This window comes from Notolepis coatsorum, assembly GCF_963971535.1.
Source record: "Notolepis coatsorum genome assembly, chromosome: 1".
Taxonomy (NCBI): domain Eukaryota; kingdom Metazoa; phylum Chordata; class Actinopteri; order Aulopiformes; family Paralepididae; genus Notolepis; species Notolepis coatsorum.
In genome coordinates, this window is record NC_140165.1 from 115,711,123 (window position 1) to 115,737,124 (window position 26,002).

General features: G+C 42.5%; 2 protein-coding genes across 4 annotated transcripts in view; one reads left to right on the forward strand and one right to left on the reverse strand.

Annotated features, from left to right (window-relative positions):
• The window catches only part of LOC311234145 (glyoxal reductase), a 39,352-nt gene extending 24,574 nt beyond the window's left edge, over positions 1–14,778 (forward strand). Inside the window, exons 5-6 of the mRNA XM_084321261.1 lie at positions 4,982–5,140; positions 13,454–14,778. Of these exons, the coding sequence (XP_084177387.1) occupies positions 4,982–5,140; positions 13,454–13,633 (339 nt within the window). The 3' untranslated portion in view covers positions 13,634–14,778. The remainder of the gene's footprint in view (positions 1–4,981; positions 5,141–13,453) is intronic.
• A 6,465-nt stretch (positions 14,779–21,243) lies between these two features.
• Positions 21,244–26,002, reverse strand: part of badb (BCL2 associated agonist of cell death b) — a 32,755-nt gene continuing 27,996 nt past the window's right edge. For all 3 annotated transcript variants that reach the window (XM_084314536.1, XM_084314538.1, XM_084314537.1), the window contains exon 4: positions 21,244–21,388. In XM_084314536.1, coding sequence (XP_084170662.1) covers positions 21,248–21,388 — 141 coding nt within the window. In that variant the 3' untranslated portion in view covers positions 21,244–21,247. The remainder of the gene's footprint in view (positions 21,389–26,002) is intronic.

A 26,002-nucleotide genomic window follows, 5' to 3' on the forward strand; every position in this document is an offset into this window, starting at 1 on the left:
ATAAATACTACAACTCCCACAGGACTGGGTGCGCACAGTGTGCTCATTCATTGGCCCATCCACTTTGCCCGGCCCCTATCGCGAGCGTCGTGTTGCTTCCGTGTTGTGTGTCTGGCAGCTGACAGCTGAACGAACGCTGTTAACATTAATAGCTCAACTGGTTACAATACAGACAGTTAGCTAACGTAACGTTACAATGTGGCGGCATATTGTGAACCAAACCACCAACAAACTAAAAATAGAAAAGATAATGAGACCGAGTCCGAAAACACGAACAAAGTAGAGGAGGCGAATAAAAGAAAGCGGGTGTTCATTGAAAAGTGGCGCTCAGGTCGCGAGTGGCTTGGATATGATCCACAGCAGAAGTTCATGTTCTGCATTGATTGTCGTGTGTATGGCACTGACAAGTCCAAAAGCTTGTCGTTTGTTATTGGCACAACCAATTTAAAATTAGAAACGATAAAGGATCATGAAATATCAAACGGTCACATACATAGTTTAGCTACCAAGCGGGCGAAGACTGGTCTGTTAGTTAGAGGAGAGTGTTGCGGTCAGATCCCTGGTCTCAATGAAATCAGCTCAGATGGACAAGTTGAAGCTGCTTTTCCGTAACGTTCACGCAATCGGGAAGAAAGGGAGACCCTTCACCGACTATTTGTGGATGTGCGAGTGAGTATTAGACAAACTAACATGTATTATGTAACGTGTATTATTAAACTAATATTACGGTGTTTTGTTAGCTAGCCACATTCATTTAACATTAAGAAGCATACAGGCTCCAGCCTCCAGACTAACAGCCCTGTCGCAAATATTCAGCACCATGGACACCTGCCCCCTCTCTCTCTCTCTCTCCTCTCTCTCTCTCTCTCTCCTCTCTCTCTCTCATCTCTCTCTCTCTCTCTCTCTCTCTCTCTCTCTCTCTCTCTCTCTCTCTCTCTCTCTCTCTCTCTCTCTCTCTCTCTCTCTCTCTTCTCTCTCTCTCTCTCTCTCTCTCTCTCTCCTCTCTCCTCTCTCACTCTCTCTCTCTCTCTCTCTCTCTATTGTTTGGTGTAGTGGCCAAAATCCAAACAGGTCTGTCCTATAACTCTATTTGAATCTTCCTTTCTTGGCCACTTGTAGGGCTGGGAAGCAGTGTCAGACTCGCAGTCGCAGAACAGAAACCACTGCACGTTTTTGTTGCTCTTTTTGCTCTTTTAATGTCCAGCAAGAACAAAATATGAAAACAATATCGTACATAGAAATAAACAAGAGATCCTAATAATCTCGGGAACAAAAGGTTGCGTCTGCGTTGCGTGTCAATGACAGTATTGCTGCTGCCTGCTGCCCTGCCGTCACATGCCGCACCTGTGGCTTATAGCGTTAGCCCCGCCCCATTCACCTGAGCAAAGCGCCCCACTCACTGAAACAGAGAAATGTATTAATGCAGGTTCAGAATGAATCAAAACAGTTAAGCTTAAATGCGGCTTATGAGGTTTTGTCCCGACAGCAGCGATATCCAATGTGTGTCCACCTCCACAGAAGGGACAGGAGGGTTCACGCTCTTTTTCTTTTGGGGAAATAGTGACACCTGTGGCAAAACTGCTGTGGTACACCCTTGGGATCTGTGGTTTAACAGGAGATCTAGTATTTACAGCCACCTTTCCTTTGGCAACTGACTGGTCTTGAAGATCGCCAAAAACTGGGTCTGCCAGTATGCGAGCTTGCCTTTCAAATGAAACAGACAAGGTCTAAAATCCTTATTCTACGACTGCGCCCCTCTTGCAGTGCGTAGGCTGTGCTGCGCCATCTCTCCCGGAGTTTGCACGGTAGCTTAAGCACAATGCCTCTCATGTTGGACACTGTGTCTAGTTCCTCCAAGTACTCCATTTCCTCCATAGCATTGCAGCAACGCCTTAGAAACATGGCGTAATCCTGCAGCGACCTTGAATCTTCAGTTTTAACTAGGGGCCAGGATAGAGCTTTTTCCAGGTAAGCACAAGAGAGCTTGTATTCGTTCCCAAAGTTTTCCTTTAGTAGATCTTTTGCTTTCTGATAGCCTCTGTCTGGAGACATATAGTCACAGCTTTTGACTAGCCGTTGAGCTTGGCCTCTTGTAAACTGTATAAGGAACTGCAACCTGTCTCTGTTGTTGTCTGTTTTGCTCTCAATACAATGTTCAAAGGAGTGAATAAAGGACTTGTATTCCAGAATGTGTCCATCAAAGGGTGGAATATTTCCTTGCAGCAGCGTCGAGAGAAGTTGTTGTTTCACAAGAATCCTCGTCAAGCTGCTTTGATTTTCCAGTATTTTAATCAAGTGGTCATCCTTTGCTGTGCTGGGCGTAGGGGGGGCTTTGTCTTTGTGTCAGAGTTGGCTGTGTTTTGGGGCATGACAGGTCGAATATTGTGCACTGGTTGGGGCTGGTGCTGGTCGTTAATGTCATCTTCTGGCTGAGCATCGGGCCAACTGTGAGCATTACCATCATTAACATTAAAAAAGGGCAAGTGATGTGCTCCTGCCTTGCTCCTAACAACTGGAGCACTTATGTCATAAGGATGAACTGAAACATCTGGCTTTGAATATACCAGCGTGGTAGCTGCTGCTTCAGCCCGTGCAGGGCGGCACCTTTTTAATTCAATGTCTTTAAGATAGTTAATTTTGGCTGTGTTGGCTGCTATTTCTCCTAATGTTTCTCCCTTTTTTTGTAACATTTGTTCCTGTTCTTCAATGGCATGTTTTTTCTTGTAACATATTAGCTTTAGCCAATAAGCCTTCTCTCTCTGCCTCCGCGTTGATGCATAATGCGTTTGAGGAAGAGGAAGAGTGGGAGGAAGAGCGGCTAGACCCCGTTGAGCGTGTGGCCATCATATTTGGATCGCAGTCTTCATTTCGGGCTGCGGCACTGCAGATATACCCTACTCCTTCATTTTCACCTTCGTCAGCTGGCAGACCTTCCACTTGAATCAAGTTGAGTGAATCAGCATTTTCTACGTCGGTTATCCACTTTGTAACTTTGGCAAGGAATGAGATTATCTGTGTGGCTCTCGGTTGATACCATTTCTCATCGTCCTCTTGTCTTGCGCTCTCATCCAACATTTGCGCATATGAGACATGCAAGGCTTTAAAACCATCCGAAAGTCCGTTAAACTTTATCATGTTCCCTTTGACTTTATCCAGGCATTCTTTATCAGACATTAGGCTGTGCACAATGTTCATTCTCTGTGTTAAATTGGAAGCCTTTCCTTGTCTCGATGCGCGCAGCTGCGCCTCATCCATATCATTAACGGGCAGGTCTGCCTCATCTGAACTCGCCATTTTAATTCAGAATAAACAAATAAATAAATCCAAAAGGTCTTCAACGTGTTTAGAAACAGTGGCTGGTTATTTTATTATCATTGTCTTTCTCAATTGTTTGTTTGGTTACAGCCGCACGCCAGGCCGGCGTTTCCTTGGCTGCTCTTTTTATCCATGATATGTCACAAGTACAAAATAAAATATTCACTGTCCATAAACACCAGTATCAGAGGCGAAGTCCGTTTAGTAATAATCCATGCATTTATTCCAAACGAATAATTATTCATGTGGCGTTTGTTTTTGCAAGCACATACCTCAATTATTTGCTTGTTTGCTTGTTTACAGGCCGCACGTCGGGCCGGCGTTTCCTTCCTCTGTTTGTAGCCGCGCGTCGGGCCGGCGCTTTTCGTTCCTTTGGACCCCTTTGATCCTCCAATAATCCTTTTTCGTTCCTTCGGATCCCTTTGATCCTCCAATAATCCGTGCTCTTCAATCACAGCTTGTCATTGACTTAATGTAGTGGCCAAAATCCAAACAGGTCTGTCCTATAACTCTATTTGAATCTTCCTTTCTTGGCCACTTGTAGGGCTGGGAAGCAGTGTCAGACTCGCAGTTGCAGAACAGAAACCACTGCACGTTTTTGTTGCTATTTTTGCTCTTTTAATGTCCAGCAAGAATAAAATATGAAAACAATATCGTACATAGAAATAAACAAGAGATCCTAATAATCTCGGGAACAAAAGGTTGCGTCTGCGTTGACGGGTCAATGACAGTATTGCTGCTGCCTGCTGCTCTGCCGTCACACGCCGCACCTGTGGCTTATAGCGTTAGCCCTGCCCCATTCACCTGAGCAAAGCGCCCCACTCACTGAAACAGAGAAATGTATTAATGCAGGTTCAGAATGAATCAAAACAGTTAAGCTTAAATGCGGCTCTTACAGTTGGGTTATGATCGGCGTATAGTGTGCATGTAAACGCACTCAGTGTTAACGTTATATGAAAAATACATAGCTAAGTCATACTGTTTTTTCTTCAGGGTAGATGAGCAGAAAGGCTTGCATGTTGGCAATACATACCGAAACATAAACAGAGCCAAGGAATTTATGTTCTACATTGCTGAGGCTGAAAGGAATAAACTTAAACAAACTATTGAAAGCTTGGAGGACATTTGATCATTTGATCCCTTGACCCCCCTCACACACACACACACACACACACTGAATAGGGGACTAGACATTAAAGCAAATATTGGTAACACTTTATATCACAGTGCTCTACAATTTAATTAATTAAGTTTGTACTTGTCTGGGCGGGTGGGATGTTCGGGTGGGGACAGATGTTATTGGATTAGATGTTATTTTATCACACACCACACTACTGACACTTTGGATTAGATATTATTTTAGCACACACCACACTACTGACATTTTGGATTAGATGTTATTTTAGATGTTTCTGTTCAAATAAAATCATATGTCCAAACAAATGCTTGCAGTTACATTGTCCAATGACCTATATTTATAACTTTTTGGGTGGGGGCGCGAGTGCGGGGATTTTTGGCTAGTGAAAATGCTGAGTGGCTAGTGACTTTGGAAAACCACTAGCCACAGTGGTTTGTGTGTGACTTAGTGTGTGTAGTCATCCTTATCTCTTCCTTATGTGTAATGGTGTGTGTGTGTGTCTCTCTCTCTCTCCCCCTCCCTCCCCAGGTGGAGTTTCACCCGCGGCTGTGCCAGGCTGAGTTGAGGACAGTGTGTGAGGAGCATGGTGTGTGTTTCCAGGCCTACTCCTCGCTGGGGAAAGGAGAGCTGGTCACAGACCCTGTGGTCGTGGAGGTCGCACAGGGCTGTGCACGGACACCCGCACAGGTACACACACACTAGGGGTGGACGGTATATGGTATAAACGGTATGAATTTGCGCTACGGTATGGATTTTGACTATACCTTCATACCTTGTGACCGGTAGACTAGAGCAGCTAGTCACAGCAGTAGCAATGACGTTAACGTTACTTGCATAGTGTTTAATTGTACTGAGTTTTTCTCCACTTGCTCACGGAACTTGCCATATAGTTTGGGCATTTCGATTTGGCTAAGGAGGCTGAGAGGAGACTTGCTTTAGTGCAGCAACGGGCTAACGTTCTAACATGACTCCGCGGCACCAGTTTCATTAGTGAGGAAAGGGGGGGGGGGGGGGGGGGGTATATTGACGAGGCTTGACAACAGAGGTTCAAAGATAACTTCACATTTATTGGCTATTCGTTTCTTTATATCGCTTTATCCATCGGGCTGCTTTCGTTTCCAACTCTGTGTTGACAATGACATCCTGGTGTGACATCATCAACTACGGCAACTTAGGATGCTCAAACCTCAAACTCAAACCTATTACATCACGCTCTCTCGCTCTCTCTACGTTGTCAAGCATGTACACTAAAGTTAAGTTATGTTGGAGTTTTATTGTGTTTGAGTTGTTTGAGGGAAAGAAACCTCGTGTCCTGCAGTTGTTTTTATTTTCACTTTGTGCAGCTTGAGTTTATTGTATTTCATGAAAAAAGTGTTTTTTAGAGATGGAAGTAACTTGAGAAAAGGTTTTGCATTTTTCTATTGCAGTTTTGCACAATAAAGGTCTCTAAAATACCTCTGTACTATGTGAAATGTGTCCTAGTAATACAAGTACAGTAATAGCTGCCAGTGTTTTACCCCTTCAGAAGCATTTATATAGACATTTTAAGATAAATGAATATACTGTGATATATACCGTTACCGTCTATGCTTCAAATTATACCGTGATATACATTTTATTCAGACCATACCGTCCAGCCCTAACACACACACACACACACACACACACACACACACACACACACACACACACACACACACACACACACACACACACACACACACACACGTGCAACAGGATTGGTATCAATTCACTTTCAACTCAAACAGGTCAATATGTAGAACAACCCTTTCATGTCGAGTTTATTTCAGTATTTGAACTTGAAAGAAAAAACACTTTCTGAATTCACTGAATTGAACATGAATTGATCCCAACCCTGGCACCCAGCCAGCCATGTGAGGACCACAACACAAGTTTTAGTTTGTCCTCAATTAAAAGTACTCAAAGTTGGGTTTGGATAGAACTTGATCTTAATACATTTCCAAATATAAACGGCCATATATAATTAGGATTATCTGTGTCTACTTCCTCAGGATTAGTTCTTGCAGTGGAAGGGACTCTGAAACAGCACTTAGATCATGTGACACTAAACCTCTCCATAGAAACCAATACTAAAGAAATTCTTTCAGGCAGGGTGGTATCTCCTCAAGGCGTTGATGTAGACTGTATATACTGTATATATCATAACTTGTGATATAATCTAGGGATGTCCTGATCAATTTTTTTTGCTCCCGATCCGATCCCGATCATGTAATTTTGAGTATCTACCGATACTGATCTTTCCCGATCCGGAAAAAAAAATTATTATTATTTCTTTTTTCATCCCAATTTCTCACATTACATTCAAGCGAGGCATTGCAATCCTTGACATAAATCATTTGATGTATAATAAAATCAAAGGAAATGCGTTTGTTTTGGCAAAATTCTTCTGCTCTGTGTGACAATAAATAAATGATTGGTGATATGCAATTTAAAACCAAAACTAAGGCCTCAGTATGAGTTTAAGACGTGAACATGGTCATGTTTGTTGAATAAAAAAAAGAAAGTAAAAAAAAAAAAAAAATCCCCACATGATCGGATCGGGACATCCCTAATATAATCCCTTTTTGTATCTTATGTTTTATTGCGGTGGGCTGTTCTTGGTGTTCTCAAGCTCTCTCTCCCTCTCTCTCTACACACACCCTGTGACTTGCTTCTTGGTGAATTGTTTCTCTATGAACCATTTCAGTCTGGCTTCAGATCACAACCCGGTAAACAGCCCTTCTTAACGTCACCGACGACCTTTCTTCTGACACCGGCTCCCTCGACGTTCTCAGTGCTGCATCCGACACCATCAGCCACTCCGTCCTCCTCACCCTCCTCAGTCCTCCCTCAATGTCACCGCCCCCCCCCCCCCCCCTCCTGGATCAAAGGATCAAATCATACCTCTCTTTCCCGACCGCTGAAACCCTCATTCACGCATTCATCACCTCAAGACTCCATTACTCCATGAATTACTCAAATGTCTTTTAGTACCTTGAAACCGATCCGTTTCAGAAAAGGGTGATCGATCTTGCCGATGCGATGGTAGAGAAAACACTGAACTGATTCATAAAGAGGTCTGGTGGTCGGAAGACAAAGACATCTCTCTTTTAGTCGTTCACGGATTATCACATGTTTGTCCAATCACTGGTAAAACTAGAAGAATGCTTCAGTAGAGTGCAGACCTCCGCCAAGGCCTAACAATCTCCCCACTTTGCCGTTACTTTCACATGCAACATTTTACCGGGTAGATGACAGAAACAAAGAGTTGTGGATATTGCCGGTCTCAACAGACCCAGGCTATAAATCCATACGGCTAGAGGAAAGGCCACAGGGTCACCCAAATCAACAGGTGTCCTGAATGTTCACAGCAGTTTTAGTGACTGTAAATGAGGAGATACATGATGTTGACACTAGAGGAAAGGTCAGGGGGGTCACCAACATCAGTAGGTTTCCTCTTGGGGTCATGAGTGTGCACAGGAAATCTCAGGGCAATCTCAGAGAGATATCTCATTCATGTGACTTAAGAGACTTACTTATTCACAGACGGGACCAATTACATAACCTTTTGTGGAGGTAATGAGTGTAGATCGAGCATAGAATGACATCTGCGTTGGCAGGGTGTCATGGATGTGATTGGTAGGAGTGAAGTGTCAGTCACAAAACTAGGTTTTTGTTTGGCAGGAGGAAAGGAAACAAGTTGCAAAAATGAAGAAAAAAAAACGACAGAAGAACTACCTGGGAAATGAATGAACGGATGTCTTTACCCCAAAAAATAACTGTGTAGTGGTTAACACTGTTGCCTCACAGCTAGAAGGTCCTGGGTTTGATTCCTGCTTGGGGACCAGGTTGCCGTGTTACCAGTTACCCAGGTGGGGTATCTCCCGGGCCTTTCTGTGTGGAGTTTGCATGTTCTCCCTGTGCTCGCAAGGGTTTCCCCTCCAGAATATAAACCCAATGGAAAAACATGCACATTTTTAGATTGCTAACGCTGTTGTGTCCCTGACGAAGACGGACAGGAGCACTTGGATTGGTCCCCGGGCGCGGCGCACGCTGCAGCCCTTGTCTGCTCCCGGCTGCCCTTGTGGGGGGGGGGGGGGGGGGGGGGGGGATGGGAGGTGCAGAGAACATTTCATCAGCGACTCAGTGCATGTATGTGTTCCTGTGGGTCGCCCATCGCATGCGTGTGTGTTAATCTGATGACAAATAAAGACTTCTACTACTACTTCTACTTTAACAACAAAATAACCTTGATCAGGGCCAGCATTACTCATGATGGAAATAAAGCTGATTGCGGCAAACCGCGCAATGTAACCATGAGAAGTTTCACATGCATCACATTAGATGTACTCTGCAAAACTGTCTCAGAATGTAACTCCTCCACCTCAGACATTGACCCTATACCTAGAGCTTTCTTCAAACGGGTATTTAATAGTGTTTCAAGCCCTGTGCTAGATATCATAAACACTTCCCTTAGGACTGGTATTTTCCCGGATGCCTTTAAAACAGCAGTTGTAAAGCCATTACTAAAAAAACCTAACTTGGATAGTAATGAAATGGCAAATTATCATCCAATATCCAACCTACCATTCATTAGTAAAGTACTTGAAAAGATAGTTTCAGTTCAAATAAATTCCTTTCTTGAAGAAAACAACATCTTAGAAGAATTTCAGTCAGGATTCAGAAAATATCATAGCACTGAAACTGCTCTCACCAAAATAATCAGTGACCTCAGACTAAACTCTGACGAGAATAAGATCTCCATCCTTATCCTGTTAGATCTCAGTGCAGCATTTGATACAATCGATCACGATATTCTAATCGATCGTCTTGAAAACCATGTCGGTTTCTCAGAACATGTGCTGGGCTGGTTTAAAACATACATCAGAGGGAGGAAATTCTATGTTAAACTAGGAGATCACATGTCTGATATATACGACAACAACTATGGAGTTGCACAAGGGAGTTGCTTAGGTCCTTTACTCTTCTCCCTTTACATGTTACCGCTGGGTGATATCATCAGAGAACATAATGTAGATTTCCATAGCTATGCGGATGATACACAACTGTACATATCTGCTGAACCAAATGATACAGCGATTAGCTCCATTACAGACTGCTTACTGGCAATAAATAAATGGATGAGTAAGAACTTCCTGAAACTAAACGAGAACAAAACTGAAATTCTAATTATCGGCTCCAAAACTAAAAAAGAAACATTAATAAAGAACCTGGGGGGACTAACCCCTTGGATCAAATCTGAGGTCACTAGTCTTGGGGTTATCATAGATTCAGAACTGAACTTCAATTCTCATATTAGCAAAGTGACGAAAACATCGTTCTTCCATCTCAGAAATATAGCAAAAGTACGACCATTTATTAATCAGAACGATGCTGAGAAGCTAATTCATGCATTCATATCTAGCCGGTTAGACTACTGTAATGCACTTTTCACAGGTCTCCCTAAGAAAACCACAGAGAGGCTTCAGCTAATCCAAAACTCTGCAGCCCGACTGCTAACTAGAACCAAAAGGAGAGAGCACATTAGTCCAGTCTTAGCTGCTTTACACTGGCTTCCTGTAACATTTAGAATTGACTTTAAGGTCCTTCTCCTTACATACAAAGCTCTAAATGGACAGGGACCTAGCTACACCGCCAACACTCTAATAAATTACACACCAGCAAGAACACTGCGATCATCAGCTGCTGGACTACTAGAGGCTCCCAGAAGCAGTCAAAAGAGGATCGGTAATGCAGCCTTTATCAACTATGCCCCAAAACTATGGAACAAGCTACCCCAAAACATCAGGGAAGCCAACTCGCTAGACATCTTTAAAAGACAGCTTAAAACCTATCTCTTTGCTCAGGCATTTCACTGATAGATATCTGCTACCACCTAGTGGCAAGAGGAAACATCAGGGATATCCTGACACAACTTGTATTTACCTGCACTATTCTTACCCTGCCTACTCTTATACACTGCCTATCAAATTCATGTGTCGGTTATTGCACTTTTTACTTCTTACTGATGACTATTTTTAAACTGAATCATTTTAAACTATTTTTATTATTTGCTAGATCCAAATGTGAAACTGATTATTTGTATTACTGAATAGAGAGCCTATTAGGATGCTAGATCCTAATGTGAAACACTGTGATTTGCCATACCTTGCTATGCTCGCTCATGCCTGTATTTTTTATGTCCGTTCTATTTTATAATTTTTTGACTATTTTTAAACTGAATCATTTTAAACTATTTTTTACTATTTGTGTTACTGAAAACTGTAAGCGGAGAGCCTATTGGGATGCTAGATCCTAATGTGAAACACTGTGATTCTACCTGTCTATCTTTTTATGCTCGCTTATGCCTGTATTTTTTACTGTTGTGAAGCACTTTGAACTGCAACCTCTGTATGAAAAGTGCTATACAAATAAAGTTATTGGGTCTCATTCACCAAGGACTTACGACAAAAAGGGCTTTCTCTTAGGGCCATTTGAGACCTTTTCGGGGAGGATTTTGGGATTCACCAACCGTCCCAATAAAACCTATATAATTAATATTATATTATAATATATTGTCTATATTCATGTCTTGCCCGAAAGGGTCTCAAATGGGCCTAATAGAAAGCCCTTTGTCGTAAGTCTGTTGGAGAATGAGACCCATTATTATTATTATTATACATACAGAAATAAAATATTCCCGGTGGGGGACACAGCAGGTGCCCCTGAAGTTCCCCCTTCTCTCTCTCTCTCTCACTCACGCTCACTTTTGGGTGAACGATGACTGTGACGTTATTTTATCCGCGAGTGACCGTCCTTGAGCAGCAAGGGGCCACCTCTGTCGAGTGAATGTAGGGGAGTCACATGTAAACATGTCCCCAGGTTCTGTAGGGGAGTCACATGTAAACATGTCCCCAGGTTCTGTAGGGGAGTCACATGTAAACATGTCCCCAGGTTCTGTAGGGGAGTCGCATGTAAACATGTCCCCAGGTTCTGTAGGGGAGTCACATGTAAACATGTCCCCAGGTTCTGTAGGGGAGTCACATGTAAACATGTCCCCTGGTTCTGTAGGGGAGTCGCATGTAAACATGTCCCCAGGTTCTGTAGGGGAGTCACATGTAAACATGTCCCCAGGTTCTGTAGGGGAGTCGCATGTAAACATGTCCCCAGGTTCTGTAGGGGAGTCGCATGTAAACATGTCCCCAGGTTCTGTAGGGGAGTCGCATGTAAACATGTCCCCAGGTTCTGTAGGGGAGTCACATGTAAACATGTCCCCAGGTTCTGTCGCCGTGGGAGGGATATCTCTCCCGTCCTCTGCATGCCTATGGGTAGAGTATGTCTTTTATGAGGAATCATGTAGCTGCTTTTTTAAATGCTTTGGGGGATGTGGGAAAAGAGGTACTGTACTCTGTATTTAAAGGTTTACTGTGCTGTATTTAAAGGTTTACTGTGCTGTAATGTATCTTTTTTGGACTTAGTGTTTTTTATTTTTAAATTCAGGATTTAAGACATTTAACATTTATATTAATTTGTATTCATATGTAATACATTATGCTTTGGAATCGATTTTTGTATACAATTTTGACCCTTATATTTATTTATATGTATTTTAATATTTGTTTCTTTAATTGTAGATTTCGTATTTGCATTCATCTAATATCTAATATATACTACATATGTATTTTTAATGACTTGTTTCTTTAAATGTATATCATTTTTATTCATATTTAATATATACTACATTATGTATTTGAATTACTTGTTTCTTTAAATGTATATCATTTTTATTCATATTTAATATATACTACATTATGTATTTGAACTACTTGTTTCTTTAAATGTATATCATTTTTATTAATATCTAATATATACTACATACAGTATGTATTTTAATGACTAGTTTCTTTAAGTGTATATAATGTTTATTAATATTTAAACGACATGTATGCGTGTCCAGGTTCTGTAGGGGAGTCGCATGTAAACATGTCCCCAGGTTCTGTAGGGGAGTCGCATGTAAACATGTCCCCAGGTTCTGTAGGGGAGTCACATGTAAACATGTCCCCAGGTTCTGTCGCCGTGGGAGGGATATCTCTCCCGTCCTCTGCATGCCTATGGGTAGAGTATGTCTTTTATGAGGAATCATGTAGCTGCTTTTTTAAATGCTTTGGGGGATGTGGGAAAAGAGGTACTGTACTCTGTATTTAAAGGTTTACTGTGCTGTATTTAAAGGTTTACTGTGCTGTAATGTATCTTTTTTGGACTTAGTGTTTTTTATTTTTAAATTCAGGATTTAAGACATTTAACATTTATATTAATTTGTATTCATATGTAATACATTATGCTTTGGAATCGATTTTTGTATACAATTTTGACCCTTATATTTATTTATATGTATTTTAATATTTGTTTCTTTAATTGTAGATTTCGTATTTGCATTAATCTAATATCTAATATATACTACATATGTATTTTTAATGACTTGTTTCTTTAAATGTATATCATTTTTATTCATATTTAATATATACTACATTATGTATTTGAATTACTTGTTTCTTTAAATGTATATCATTTTTATTCATATTTAATATATACTACATTATGTATTTGAACTACTTGTTTCTTTAAATGTATATCATTTTTATTAATATCTAATATATACTACATACAGTATGTATTTTAATGACTAGTTTCTTTAAGTGTATATAATGTTTATTAATATTTAAACGACATGTATGCGTGTATAGTACTGTATTTGCAAATCTGATATGTCATAAATGTATAGATGTAGCAGTACTGTCTATCTGTATGTCATGTATGTCATATATGTTATGATGAATTGAAAATGGGGGACCCTGATGTAAACAAGTCGAAAGTCTTTCTCTGGTCTGCATCCCCTTAACAATTGTATGTATTGAGCTGTACTGTACTGTACCCATTCTGCAATCTGTTAATAAACTTTTCAATCAATCAATCAATCAGGTGCTGTTGCGGTGGGCGGTCCAGCAGGGGGTGCCAGTGCTCCCGAAGTCCTGTCAGCCCGACAGAGTAGCAGACAACGGCAGGCTGCTGGACTTCACGCTGAGCCACAGCCACATGGAGCGCCTCTCCGCTCTGGACTGTAGCCACAAGTACTGCTGGGACCCGTCCCAGGTGGCGTGAGCATGGACACAACACACACACACACACACACACACAGTATAAACACACACACACACGCTCTCTCGCTCCACAAGGATGTGATCAGGACAATACAGAAAGACTGAAATAATCATGGAAATAAGCGGGAATCTTCATCCATGGTCACACAGTGTGACATTTAGAATTCCAACGTCTTCATCATCGCTTAGGCTAAGCGTAGTTGTGTTTCTAGATGTGTTTCGTTTTCACAAGCATCACCAACATAAAGAAACAGTTCACAACCATGAAATACAGTAAATTGAACCATGAAATACAGTAAGTTCAACCATGAAATACAGTAAGTTGAACCATGAAATACAGTAAGTTGAACCATGAAATACAGCACGTTCAACCATGAAATACAGCAAGTTGAACCATGAAATACAGCAAGTTGAACCATGAAATACAGCACGTTCAACCATGAAATACAGCAAGTTGAACCATGAAATACAGTAAGTTGAACCATGAAATACAGCACGTTCAACCATGAAATACAGCACGTTCAACCATGAAATACAGCAAGTTGAACCATGAAATACAGCACGTTCAACCATGAAATACAGCAAGTTCAACCATGAAATACAGCAAGTTGAACCATGAAATACAGCAAGTTGAACCATGAAATACAGCAAGTTCAACCATGAAATACAGTAAGTTGAACCATGAAATACAGCACGTTCAACCATGAAATACAGCAAGTTGAACCATGAAATACAGCAAGTTGAACCATGAAATACAGCAAGTTCAACCATGAAATACAGTAAGTTGAACCATGAAATACAGTAAGTTGAACCATGAAATACAGTAAGTTGAACCATGAAATACAGTAAGTTGAACCATGAAATACAGCACGTTCAACTCGTGACTCGACTTGGACTTGAGCACTGATGATGACTTGGACTTGAGAATTGATTGCATTCAGACTCGGAAGGTGCAGACGAGGACTCAGACTTGTTGACATTTCCTTGATATTGCCAAATGATCACCTATTGGTCCTTATATGCAGCACGCACACCTATACCTGTGGACTGTGGTATAGCTAGACATGTACATTACCGGTATACAGAGATGGAACGACTTATTATACAGGACTTCTTACAATCGGTGTGCCAAAATGTGTTAATTCCTCAGCCCTTTTATGTATTAAAGTTTAATATCAATATTATGTTTGTGACTTGTGGGTCCTATGTCAAAACATGTCGACATGTTTAAAAATGTTCAATAAAATCTTTTCAAACATTACAATTAATTAGAATTATTGGTGAATTACTGTGAATTTATTATCACCAAATTATAACTAAAAACATTTGGTGCCATATTACCTGTGTATGACTGTGTGTGTATATATATATTAAAACAAATAACTACACAAGACTTTCATGTTTATATATTTCATAAAATTCTTTATTGTTTAGAACAGGATATACCAGCAGTGGCACAGTAGTAGAGAAAATACATTTACAAAAGTCATAAAAAAAAATAAAAAAGTTGAGAAATATTCAAGGTCCAAGCCCCCCCCCCCCCCCCAGATTCAAGTAATACCACGGATGGTTGCAAAGTCACTGGAGCCAGGCAGCGTTCTCTAGGGTGTGTTCACCGTCACAAATGTTGGCTTAAGTTCTAAAACAGTCTTCACTGACGGTAAGCGTTTACAGGCAGAGCACTTGTTTTAATAATGTCTCAAAGTGGTTCCCCGCACATCCACTTGGATCACAGACGGACCCCAGCCATAGACAGATATTTATTAGGGGTGGGGAAACTGGGAATCACCAGGCAGAGGCCCCAAGATACGCTATTATCAGAATACTAAGAGTTAGGATATTGTAATATCGCGATATTGCGATTTATTAACATTTCTTCAACTGCAAATTATGTCCCCAACAGAAAACATCTGCAATAAACATTATATACACATCATCCGTTTTATCTAATAAGATAAAATGTTCACTCTGTTCACCATATTCCAATTATATTTATTGCAGTAAAATGGGATTGTCAACAATTGATTTTATATCGATATATATTGAATATCGACACTGTGTCACTGTATCGACAGAATATTGACACAAAATAGCACGATATATTGCTGCGTAGATTTTTACACAAACCAAATACCAACGTAAACACCGTCAACATCACAATGACAAACCCACCCCTGCTGCGTTGTGCCTCTCCCTCCGGTGTGCGTGACAGCCTGACAGTGAGACCGTGAGCTTAAGGCAGATGTCTGGTTGGTAGTTAGGTCGACAGAGCCGGCGGGAGCCGTGTCACAACACCACCGATGATGATGTTCATAAAAAAGCAGTTTGTTACAATATTTAACCATTAAAACTCCATCTGGACTCTAATTGTCAAAGGTAAGAAAAACAGTATCATCTGTATCTGTATCCTAAGCTCAATTTCATGAACCCACATATAACCACCGGCACCGATCTGAGGTCAGTGATTCTAACCCCACATATAACCACTGATCTGCAGTCAGTGATTCTAACCCCACATATAACCACTGATCTGCAGTCAGTGATTCTAACCCCACATATAACCACTGATCTGCAGTCAGTGATTCTAACCCCACATATAACCACTGATCTGAAGTCAGTGATTCTAACCCGACGTGCTGCAGCACATCCATATAGTGATCTATTCAAACCGGAAAAGCAGGTTTGCTACGGCAGTGCCATTATATCACCGATTACACAATGTCATCATAACTGGTGATGTCTTAGGCCCCAGGTTAACCATATTTCCCCGTTAGCTAGCATTACATATTTGACACCATAGAAAAACCAGACAACTATGATATGATACGACTCCCGAGCTATGCTAACGTGTTCTAAATATGATCAAGTCCAGTGCAATGTAAAGGGTTAACCCGACTAATTCAGTCGATTAATTTGTGGCTTGTCACATGGCTAGGTGATGACGTGATTGAAACCGTGACGGAAGGCTTTGGCGTTTGGATTGTCTAGAGTTCCTTTCTTGATTCAGCAAGGTAAATGTGTGTGAGCCAAGGTCGAGACACACTGACAACACGACAAGGAGCTTGTCGGTATAAGAAAGATGGAGAGGAGTCGGCCTGGTTAAGCTGTGCACCAGAGAACCTTGCAACTCAACCTTACAAGCTGAGTGGAACATAAGACACAGTTGAACATAGCCATCATCATCTTCACCATGAGTCACATTGTTAAACAATAAGTCACAAGAAGCCTATCGTATTTATCACGCATCTCTTGAGTAGGAGAGCTGATGAGGGGCCTCATCTCTGTGTAGGAGCTAATCGGGGGTCTCGTCTCTGAGTAGGAGAGCTAATCGGGGGTCTCGTCTCTGAGTAGGAGCTAATCGGGGGTCTCGTCTCTGAGTAGGAGAGCTGATGAGGGGCCTCATCTCTGTGTAGGAGCTAATCGGGGGCCTCATCTCTGTGTAGGAGCTAATCGGGGGCCTCATCTCTGAGTAGGAGCTAATCGGGGGTCTCATCTCTGTGTAGGAGCTAATCGGGGGCCTCATCTCTGAGTAGGAGCTAATCGGGGGTCTCGTCTCTGAGTAGGAGAGCTGATGAGGGGCCTCATCTCTGTGTAGGAGCTAATCGGGGGTCTCGTCTCTGAGTAGGAGCTAATCGGGGGCCTCATCTCTGTGTAGGAGAGCTGATGAGGGGCCTCATCTCTGTGTAGGAGATAATCGGGGGCCTCATCTCTGTGTAGGAGAGCTGATCAGAGGCCTCATTTCAGGGTCGCTTTCACGTGTGCCATTTGGCTTACCCAAAGTACTTTAAGGTAATTTGAGGATTGAAATGATCTTACTATGAAATGTTATCTTAGAAGCGCATCTAGGAAGAAATTCCATGAGGTGCATATGTATTGATATATTTCATAATTACAACAACCAACAGTATTTTGCACGCTGCACACCACATTGCAAAATATGAAAAGCCTTGATCATTGGCAATTAATTTAGAGACATTTAATGTCTTGGCAACATGAAGACTGCTCCTGTATGCTCATATTTGTCAGGCACTTGCATTTTATAGATGGAAGGTGCACATGCAGCTTTGTGTACGTGCAGTGTGAAAAAGATTACAAAAGATGATGAAATCCACTTGGATTTTTATGAGCGAGACCCCAGTTCAGTAACATGTTAAAAAGATGGGAATTTCACTAGCCCACTAACCACAGGACACATAATTTACAGTGCTGGTGGGACTTCATTATGATTTAAAAAGGCAAAACCCATCCCTTGATCAGCAACCGCCCAACCCTCAAGAGAGCTTGATAAACACATATCCCAGTTCAACCTGCAATTAAAACGACCGTCCAGATAAAAGAGACTAGATCTAGGACACTGGGACACATTAGATATGGGGGTTTCCTAAACCAACGATGGAAGTGGCTTGGTATTCATACCTTTTGACTAAATATGAACCAGTGTCCTATTTAGAAAACAGTCTAAATTAGGGATGTTCGATATTGGCTTTTTTACCGATACCGATATTGTCCAACTCTTAATTTCCGATACCGATATCAACCGATATCCCCCCCCAAAAAACGGAATAATTTCAGGTAATTAACATTACATATCTCTTGTTGTGGAATTAACACAACATTATGCATACTTTTGACAATAAATAAAATCAGAATTTGTTCTTACTTGCTTGCCTGGGTAAATAAAAGGTTAAATAAATGTATAAATATTTTTTTAACCGATACCGATAATTTCTGATATCACATTTTAATGCCAAAATCGGCCGATAATATCGGTAGGCCGATAATATCGGACATCCATAGTCTAAATGCATCTTTTTCTCTGTGGGTTGGGAGTTTAAATGGCAGGGTGTGAATGGGGGTGGAAGGCTGTTCCGTTTGGCTCCATCTACAGCAGTTGAGTCACCCTCCCGCCCCCCACACACCCCTGTTCATTAGGATATTCACAAGATATTCACCTAAGAGCCACAGATTGTACACTGCCTATTGCTAGACTGTCCAAACTTGTATAATATAGGACTCTGCCTAATCCATGCCACCTTTAATCCCCCCCACCCCTCCCATGTATTAGAATATTAACAAAATATTTACATTTTAAAAGCTCCAAGATTGGCTTTGTCTTTGTTTTAAAAGCAGAGGCTTTTAAAAAGATAGACCCACGTTGGTTTGTGCTCTTATAAGTCTAATTTAATTCTCCATTTTTATCTGATAAAATCTGTCCCTGAAGTTCAGTCAGTACTTTATAAAAAGATATTATTTCCAGCACTATCAAGAGATTGTCCTTGTACAAGATTGTTCTCCCTTTTGATAAATCCGAGCTATAGACGCCGTCGTCACCTCCACACAGTGCAGCCACGTCTCAAATGGCTTTGGTTTGAAGGACGGCAGGTCGGCGGAGAGATTGATTGAGGCCACGTTTGAATACTTCCTCTTATTCCTTTTCTTCCTTCCTTATTGCGGAGGGGAGCTTGATTTACTGACCAGAGGAAATAACTCACCCGCCGGTCAGAAACAATAGGGGTAACTCGTTTGTTTGAAAACTGGACAGCTCCCAAAGTATTTTGTCGGCTACAGTACATGCAAATGAACCACTCTGCATTGATGACTCTTCATAACTCTCCTCACACTCCTACGCAGAGCTGCATATACGCCTGTATGTCACAGCCTGCTAAACAGCTCTGCCCGAGAGAAGACAAAATCTGTACAGAATACGGACATCCACGGCCAATATGTGGTTGATCACTAGTAACCAAGATTAAGCTTGTCTGAACATTACTCGTTATGCAGTGATGTAGTTATCAGAAAAGTAAACAGACTATAGTGCCATGTCTTTTCTGTGTAAGGAAACCATACCTTTATTGCTGCGTTCATCGTCGTTTCCATGGACACAGTGAATAAACAAGATGCCGTGAAATTAAATGTTCCTTTTTTCAAAATAAATTCAGCTCTTATTTATAAAAGAGACTTAAAAAATATGGGGGGAACAATAATATAACATTGTTTATTCAATATGTTAAGGGAAAATAATATTATGAGTATAGGTAGCACCGGTTAGTTTACTTGCTCTTTGGGCAAAGATGTTTTGACAGTTGAGCGCAATTCTCCTGTCTCCGGACAGGAGAATGAACTTCTCTGTGATTGGATCAGTCATGATCAGTAGTCTGCAGCACAGTTTTTTAACCAATCATATCACAGAAGAGAAGTGCTGTAACTATGATTACATGCAAGTGGTTAGGACCAATGTATTCTTATTTCACATTATAACTGGCTATAAACTAAATAACTAAAGTGGGCCCAATTTAACTGAAACTTCAAAGTGATTTTCTGAAGTGAAGTTAATTGTTTTAACCCGTTTGTCAGTATTGGAGTACTGGTTTGATTTCCTCAGCTCAGAAAGGAAGGCAGGGTGTATAGAAGAGGCATGTATCTCTTATATCCATTTCGTTGCGTTGATCCCCCCCTCTATTTTGCATAGTGTTGATGGAAGAAACAACTGAAACTGTCGAGTATACATTTTGCGGAGTGGTCATCTCTCAATTCCCCCGTTAATTGAACCCTTGGACTGAAGAACCATACGAGTCTGTTTTTAAATGTTTTGGACAACCCATGTATTTGCAGTTGTGAAGTTAATCTAAATCACTTGGGAGTGTGAATGTAATATATCACAAGAAGCTGCTCAAACTCTTTAACTATGAATGAACACAACACTCTAACGTACCATCTTTAGATAATAAAGTTTGAATTGTTCCTCTGAAAACTCAAAATGGACTTATGGTTCTTCGTCTGAGGTGCTCAATTATGAACCTATTCGGTTTCTTACATCCCTCTGTTTTTTTGTATCTCTCCCTCTCTCCATGAAAGGGAAGGCCGTCTCCCTCTACTCGTCCTTCATCGTATCCCTCTCTTCAATGTAGGTAGTGGTTGTTCTGTTGGTTGTTCTGTTGGTGGTTCTCTCCCTCTTTTGGTCTTTTGGTTCCTAAAGAGATGGTCCCATTATATCTAGTTCTCATCCCCCCTGTCCCTGTCTCTCTATTCAGAGTGGTTACTGTGGTTTCTGTCTCTCTCTCTCCCTCTCTCTCCCTCAGGGTTTGGAAAAGAATATTGAAAAAATGAATAGATATAAAATCCCAACATCGATCTTGTAATCTATGCTTTTCTTCTTCAGTGGATGTGTGAAGATCTTAAACATTATTTCTAGCGCATCTCCCGTCCTGCAGATTGTGCCGAGTTTCAGCAAAACCACTACGGAAACTCAGACGACCAGATTACACAACGGCAGGCAGCGGCATCGATAAGCCTAAATGGAATCGAGATCGAATTTGAAATCTATTTGAACCGAGTAATCGGTGCCGAGACGCAGCCCTACTCTTCTCACTACCATTTCCCACCCTCTTTTTCAACCCCTCCCTCCCTCCCTCCCTCATCACACCATCCGTCCCAGCGGTCGGTTCACTACTTTAGTGCAGTTCTTGCCGTTGTTCTCAAGGACGCTTTGTTCATTCATTCTTCTTCCTGGAAGCAACGTTCACAGCACTTGGTCATCGCCCCCCCCCCCCCCCCCCCCCCCCCCCCCTGATCCTCCATCCTCCATCTCCCCCCCCCCCCCACAGTCCCAGTCTTCCTACTGGGTGCGGTTACTGTGGTTGTCGTGGTGCTGGCTGCCCTCAGCCTCCGCCTCCTGGTGGCTGAACAGGTAGCTCCACCAGCTCCTGGAGTGGTGCATCTGGCGGGCGGTGCCGGCGCTCCGCACCCTCTTCATCTCCTGAGGAAGAGTCACAAGTTAGATTCACACTAGGGCTGAACGATTAATCGATTTTAAATCGAAATAGCGATTTGGATTATCAAAAATCGCAAAAAAAAAGAAAATCGCAATATTTTTTATTTTTTTTACATTTTTTATTAACCAGGAAGTCCCATTGAGATACAAGATCGGTTTGGGAGAGGAGGTAAGGGGTTTTAGATTGTGTGTTGTGAAGTTTAGACTTCAGAGAGGGAGAGTAAAGTACAGAAAAAAAAGGTACCGTTGGGGACCGGTATCGATTCCCAGGTAAAAGGAACATTTTCAGGCTCGGTGTCCCGAACGCATGAACATTAAGGCAACCAACTTGTGTTCAGCTTTTCTTTGATTGGCCAGACCCCCCCGCCCCCTTTTGCCGCGAGCGGCAGAGGTCCCAAATGAAATGAATGAAATGCGGAGCTGTAATCTTTGTCCGAATCGAATCACGCGAATACACAACGCATTTATCAAAACAACTACCAGATTCACTCGTCACCGTCTATCAGTGGAGGCTGCTGACTGATTAACTAGAAACTGTACATTGTAACGTTATATAATGTATAATGTTATTTCGCGTTTTTAACGTCATAAACCAACTACCAGATTCACTCGTCACTGTACATCAGTGGAGGCTGCTGACTGATTAACTAGAAACTGCACATTGAGGGGGTTTGAATCACGCTACATCAGTGGAGGCTGCTGACCAGATTATTATTATATTATATATTAAATTATATTTTTTAAACATCCCCAACGCTGCAACACCCCCATTCCTCCCAGGTGTCAGGCTCCTCATTCGCTTCCATTCATTTTGGGCACCATGTTCAAATATCATACTTCTGAAGTATAAACAAACTATACTGCTGTGACGATTTTGAATATCTTAACATGTATTTACGCCCTTCCTCTACGCGAGGCCAGTTAGTTATGGCGTTAAGCAACCGCGTGAACACTGCTGATATGGCATTAACCAACAACACAACGGCGTAACGAGCACCTCTGGCATTAACCAACAACACAACGGCGTAACGAGCACCTCTGGCATTAACCAACAACACAACGGCGTAACGAGCACCTCTGGCATTAACCAACAACACAACGAGCACCTCTCAGAGCACCTGGGGGAGCCTCATGCGCATGCGCGGCCGACGGGTCACTCTCTGCCGCGGGCGGCGCAACAACACACAGAGCGGCAGGGTGCGGATAAGGGCGTGTGCTAGCGCGGTCACGTGGCCAATCAGAGAAACGCTGAACGAAAAGCTGAACACAAGTTGGTTGCCTTAAATGTTCACGCGTCCCGAACGCGTGAATATTAAAGGCAACCAACTTGTGTTCGGCTTTTCTCTGATTGGCCGCGCCCCCCCGCCCCCACGCGCAGACAAGCGCACGTCCCAAATGAAATCCAAGGAGCAAGCGAGCGGCAGCGCGGCAACCAACTTGTGTACGCGTTGGGCTGCTGTTCCAAGTCTGCGGTAGCAGTGGACATACAGTACACCTCCTATCTATGTTGGGATTATGTTTGGTCATGACAAAACAATAAAAATCGCTACTGTTAGTAATGCTGCCACCACCCACTTCAATGACAGAGCTCTCATATAGTTTATGCATTCGCAAAATATGAGAGCGCGCTGCTGTCATTGAAGGGCTTCTACAACAGAGCACCTTATGTTTGGTCATGACAAAACAATAAAAATCGCTACTGTTAGTAATGCTGCCACCACCCACTTCAATGACAGAGCTCTCATATAGTTTATGCATTCGCAAAATATGAGAGCGCGCCGCTGTCATTGAAGGGCTTCTACAACAGAGCACCGCCGCTGTGCTGCTGCTGAAGCTGTATCAAGCCGGCGGCGGTGCACGGACGCCGGGGAAAAACCACCGCGTCGCCCCGCTGGCGCTTCAGGCTCAGCAGCCTCCACGGGCGAAATAACATATAACGTTACAGTTCCACACTGATGTACAGTGACTCGTGAGTGTCTAATATGGCTGTCGCGAAGTCATGCCTCTCCCTCTGAAAGCCGATCCACGCTGTGTATCATAGACTACCAGATTCACTCGTGTATAAAAGCCCACACAGTTATGAAATGCGCTGAACTAGAAAGCGTAACGTTATTATGTTTCGCGTTCCATTGATTAACGCCATTACCTGCTGTGCTGTAGGAAGCAGAGGTACAGTAAGTTACAGTAGGTGTAGGTTACATGTTTAATCAAAGCCCATACAATTTTTTAGATGAATGATTGTGGATATAATATAGAAAACACATCATTATGATATTGTCAGAGGGAGAGGCATGACTTCGCGACAGCCATATTAGACACTCACTGTACATCAGTGTGGAACTGTAACGTTATATGTTATTTCGCCCGTGGAGGCTGCTGAGCCTGAAGCGCCAGCGGGGCGACGCGGTGGTTTTTCCCCGGCGTCCGTGCACCGCCGCCGGCTTGATACAGCTTCAGCAGCAGCGCAGCGGCGGTGCTCTGTTGTAGAAGCCCTTCAATGACAGCGGCGCGCTCTCATATTTTGCGAATGCATAAACTATATGAGAGCTCTGTCATTGAAGTGGGTGGTGGCAGCATTACTAACAGTAGCGATTTTTATTGTTTTGTCATGACCAAACATAATCCCAACATAGATAGGAGGTGTACTGTATGTCAACAGAACACCGCTGGTTCGACCAGCGCTTTTGCCGCGTCTCTCTTTGCGCGAGGGCGTGTGCTAGTGGATTGATTGATTGGCCGTGTGGCCAATCAGAGAAACGCTGAACGAAAAGTTGAACACAAGTTGGTTGCCTTTAATATTCACGCGTCCCGAACAGACCCACCGCAGGCCAGATGCAAGCCGCATTTTACAATAAAATTATAATCGCAAATTTAATCGCAAGCGCTATATCTGTCAGAAAAATCGCAATTTGATTATTTCCCAAAATCGTGCAGCCCTAATTCACACCCTCTTCATCTCCTAGCGTGAGGAAGAGTCACAGGTTATATTCACACTCTTCATCTCCTAGCGTGAGGAAGAGTCACAAGTTAGATTAACACCCTCTTCATCTCCTAGCGTGAGGAAGAGTCACACGTTACATTAACACCCTCTTCATCTCCTAGCGTGAGGAAGAGTCACACGTTACATTCACACCCTCTTCATCTCCTAGCGTGAGGAAGTGTCACACGTTACATTAACACCCTCTTCATCTCCTAGCGTGAGGAAGAGTCACACGTTACATTCACACCCTCTTCATCTCCTAGCGTGAGGAAGAGTCACACGTTACATTCACACCTTCATCTCCTAGTGTGAGGAAGAGTCACAAGTTACATTCACACCTTCATCTCCTAGTGTGAGGAAGAGTCACAAGTTACATTCACACCTTCATCTCCTAGCGTGAGGAAGAGGCACACGTTACATTCACACCTTCATCTCCTAGCGTGAGGAAGAGTCACACGTTACATTCACACCCTCTTCATCTCCTAGCGTGAGGAAGAGTCACACGTTACATTAACACCCTCTTCATCTCCTAGCGTGAGGAAGAGTCACACGTTACATTAACACCCTCTTCATCTCCTAGCGTGAGGAAGAGTCACACGTTACATTCACACCCTCTTCATCTCCTAGCGTGAGGAAGAGTCACACGTTACATTCACACCCTCTTCATCTCCTAGCGTGAGGAAGAGTCACACGTTACATTCACACCCTCTTCATCTCCTAGCGTGAGGAAGAGTCACACGTTACATTCAATCCAATTCAACTGGGAACAGCACCATTTCTCACACCGATGAAGCGTCAAGTTGTGGTTCTTAACTAAAGGTTCTACACTGGGGCGCTGGCCTGGGAGAACCTTGCACGACAGCTGGCTGCGTGTTAGCCTAGCTTAGCACAATGAATGGAAGCGGACAGCAACGGGTAGCCTAGGCATTGTCCAACTAACACCTTTCCCGAAGGCTACCCGTCACTGTCCGCTTCCATTCATTGTGCTAAGCTAGGCTAACATGCAGCCAGATAGTTTCCTCTCTGTGCATTCAGTAGAAATCTATCTATCTTCTTGTCTCTCTCTGGAGAAGATGGTAAGCTAATTTTCCAAAATGTTGGCGTGTTCCTTTAACAGTATATCTTGCCGGTGGAGCGATGCAGTGCATGTCGAACAACTTCGTTCATCTTCAACACACATTGTTTGGGTTTTGGATCTCAATGTTGAGAGAAGGAATGTACTCGGTTTGTCTCCCAGGCCCAAAACACTGAAGGGCCTGAACTAAAGTTCTGGAGTTCACTGCCTCGTGGTTTTAAAGACTCCAGTCTGATGGCAGTCTTAACCCCTTAACCCTTTCACTGCCGCACTACCAAACGGTTAACCCTTTCACTGCGAGAATACACAGAAGGTTAAGCCCTAGCCATATTTTTTGAAAATTCGCCTAAAAGTACATACCCAAGTAAATGGAGGATTGCTCCACTTCTACAAGGTCCATTTGCATGTTCTTGCATCTATGGGCCTCAGGGAATGTATTCCCAGTGTCAGAAATATTGTGTCGGTTACTAGGCTTGATAAAATGTAATGAACCAAAAGAGAATATAATTTTTTTTAATCCCCCCCCCCCCCCCATCTTTGACAG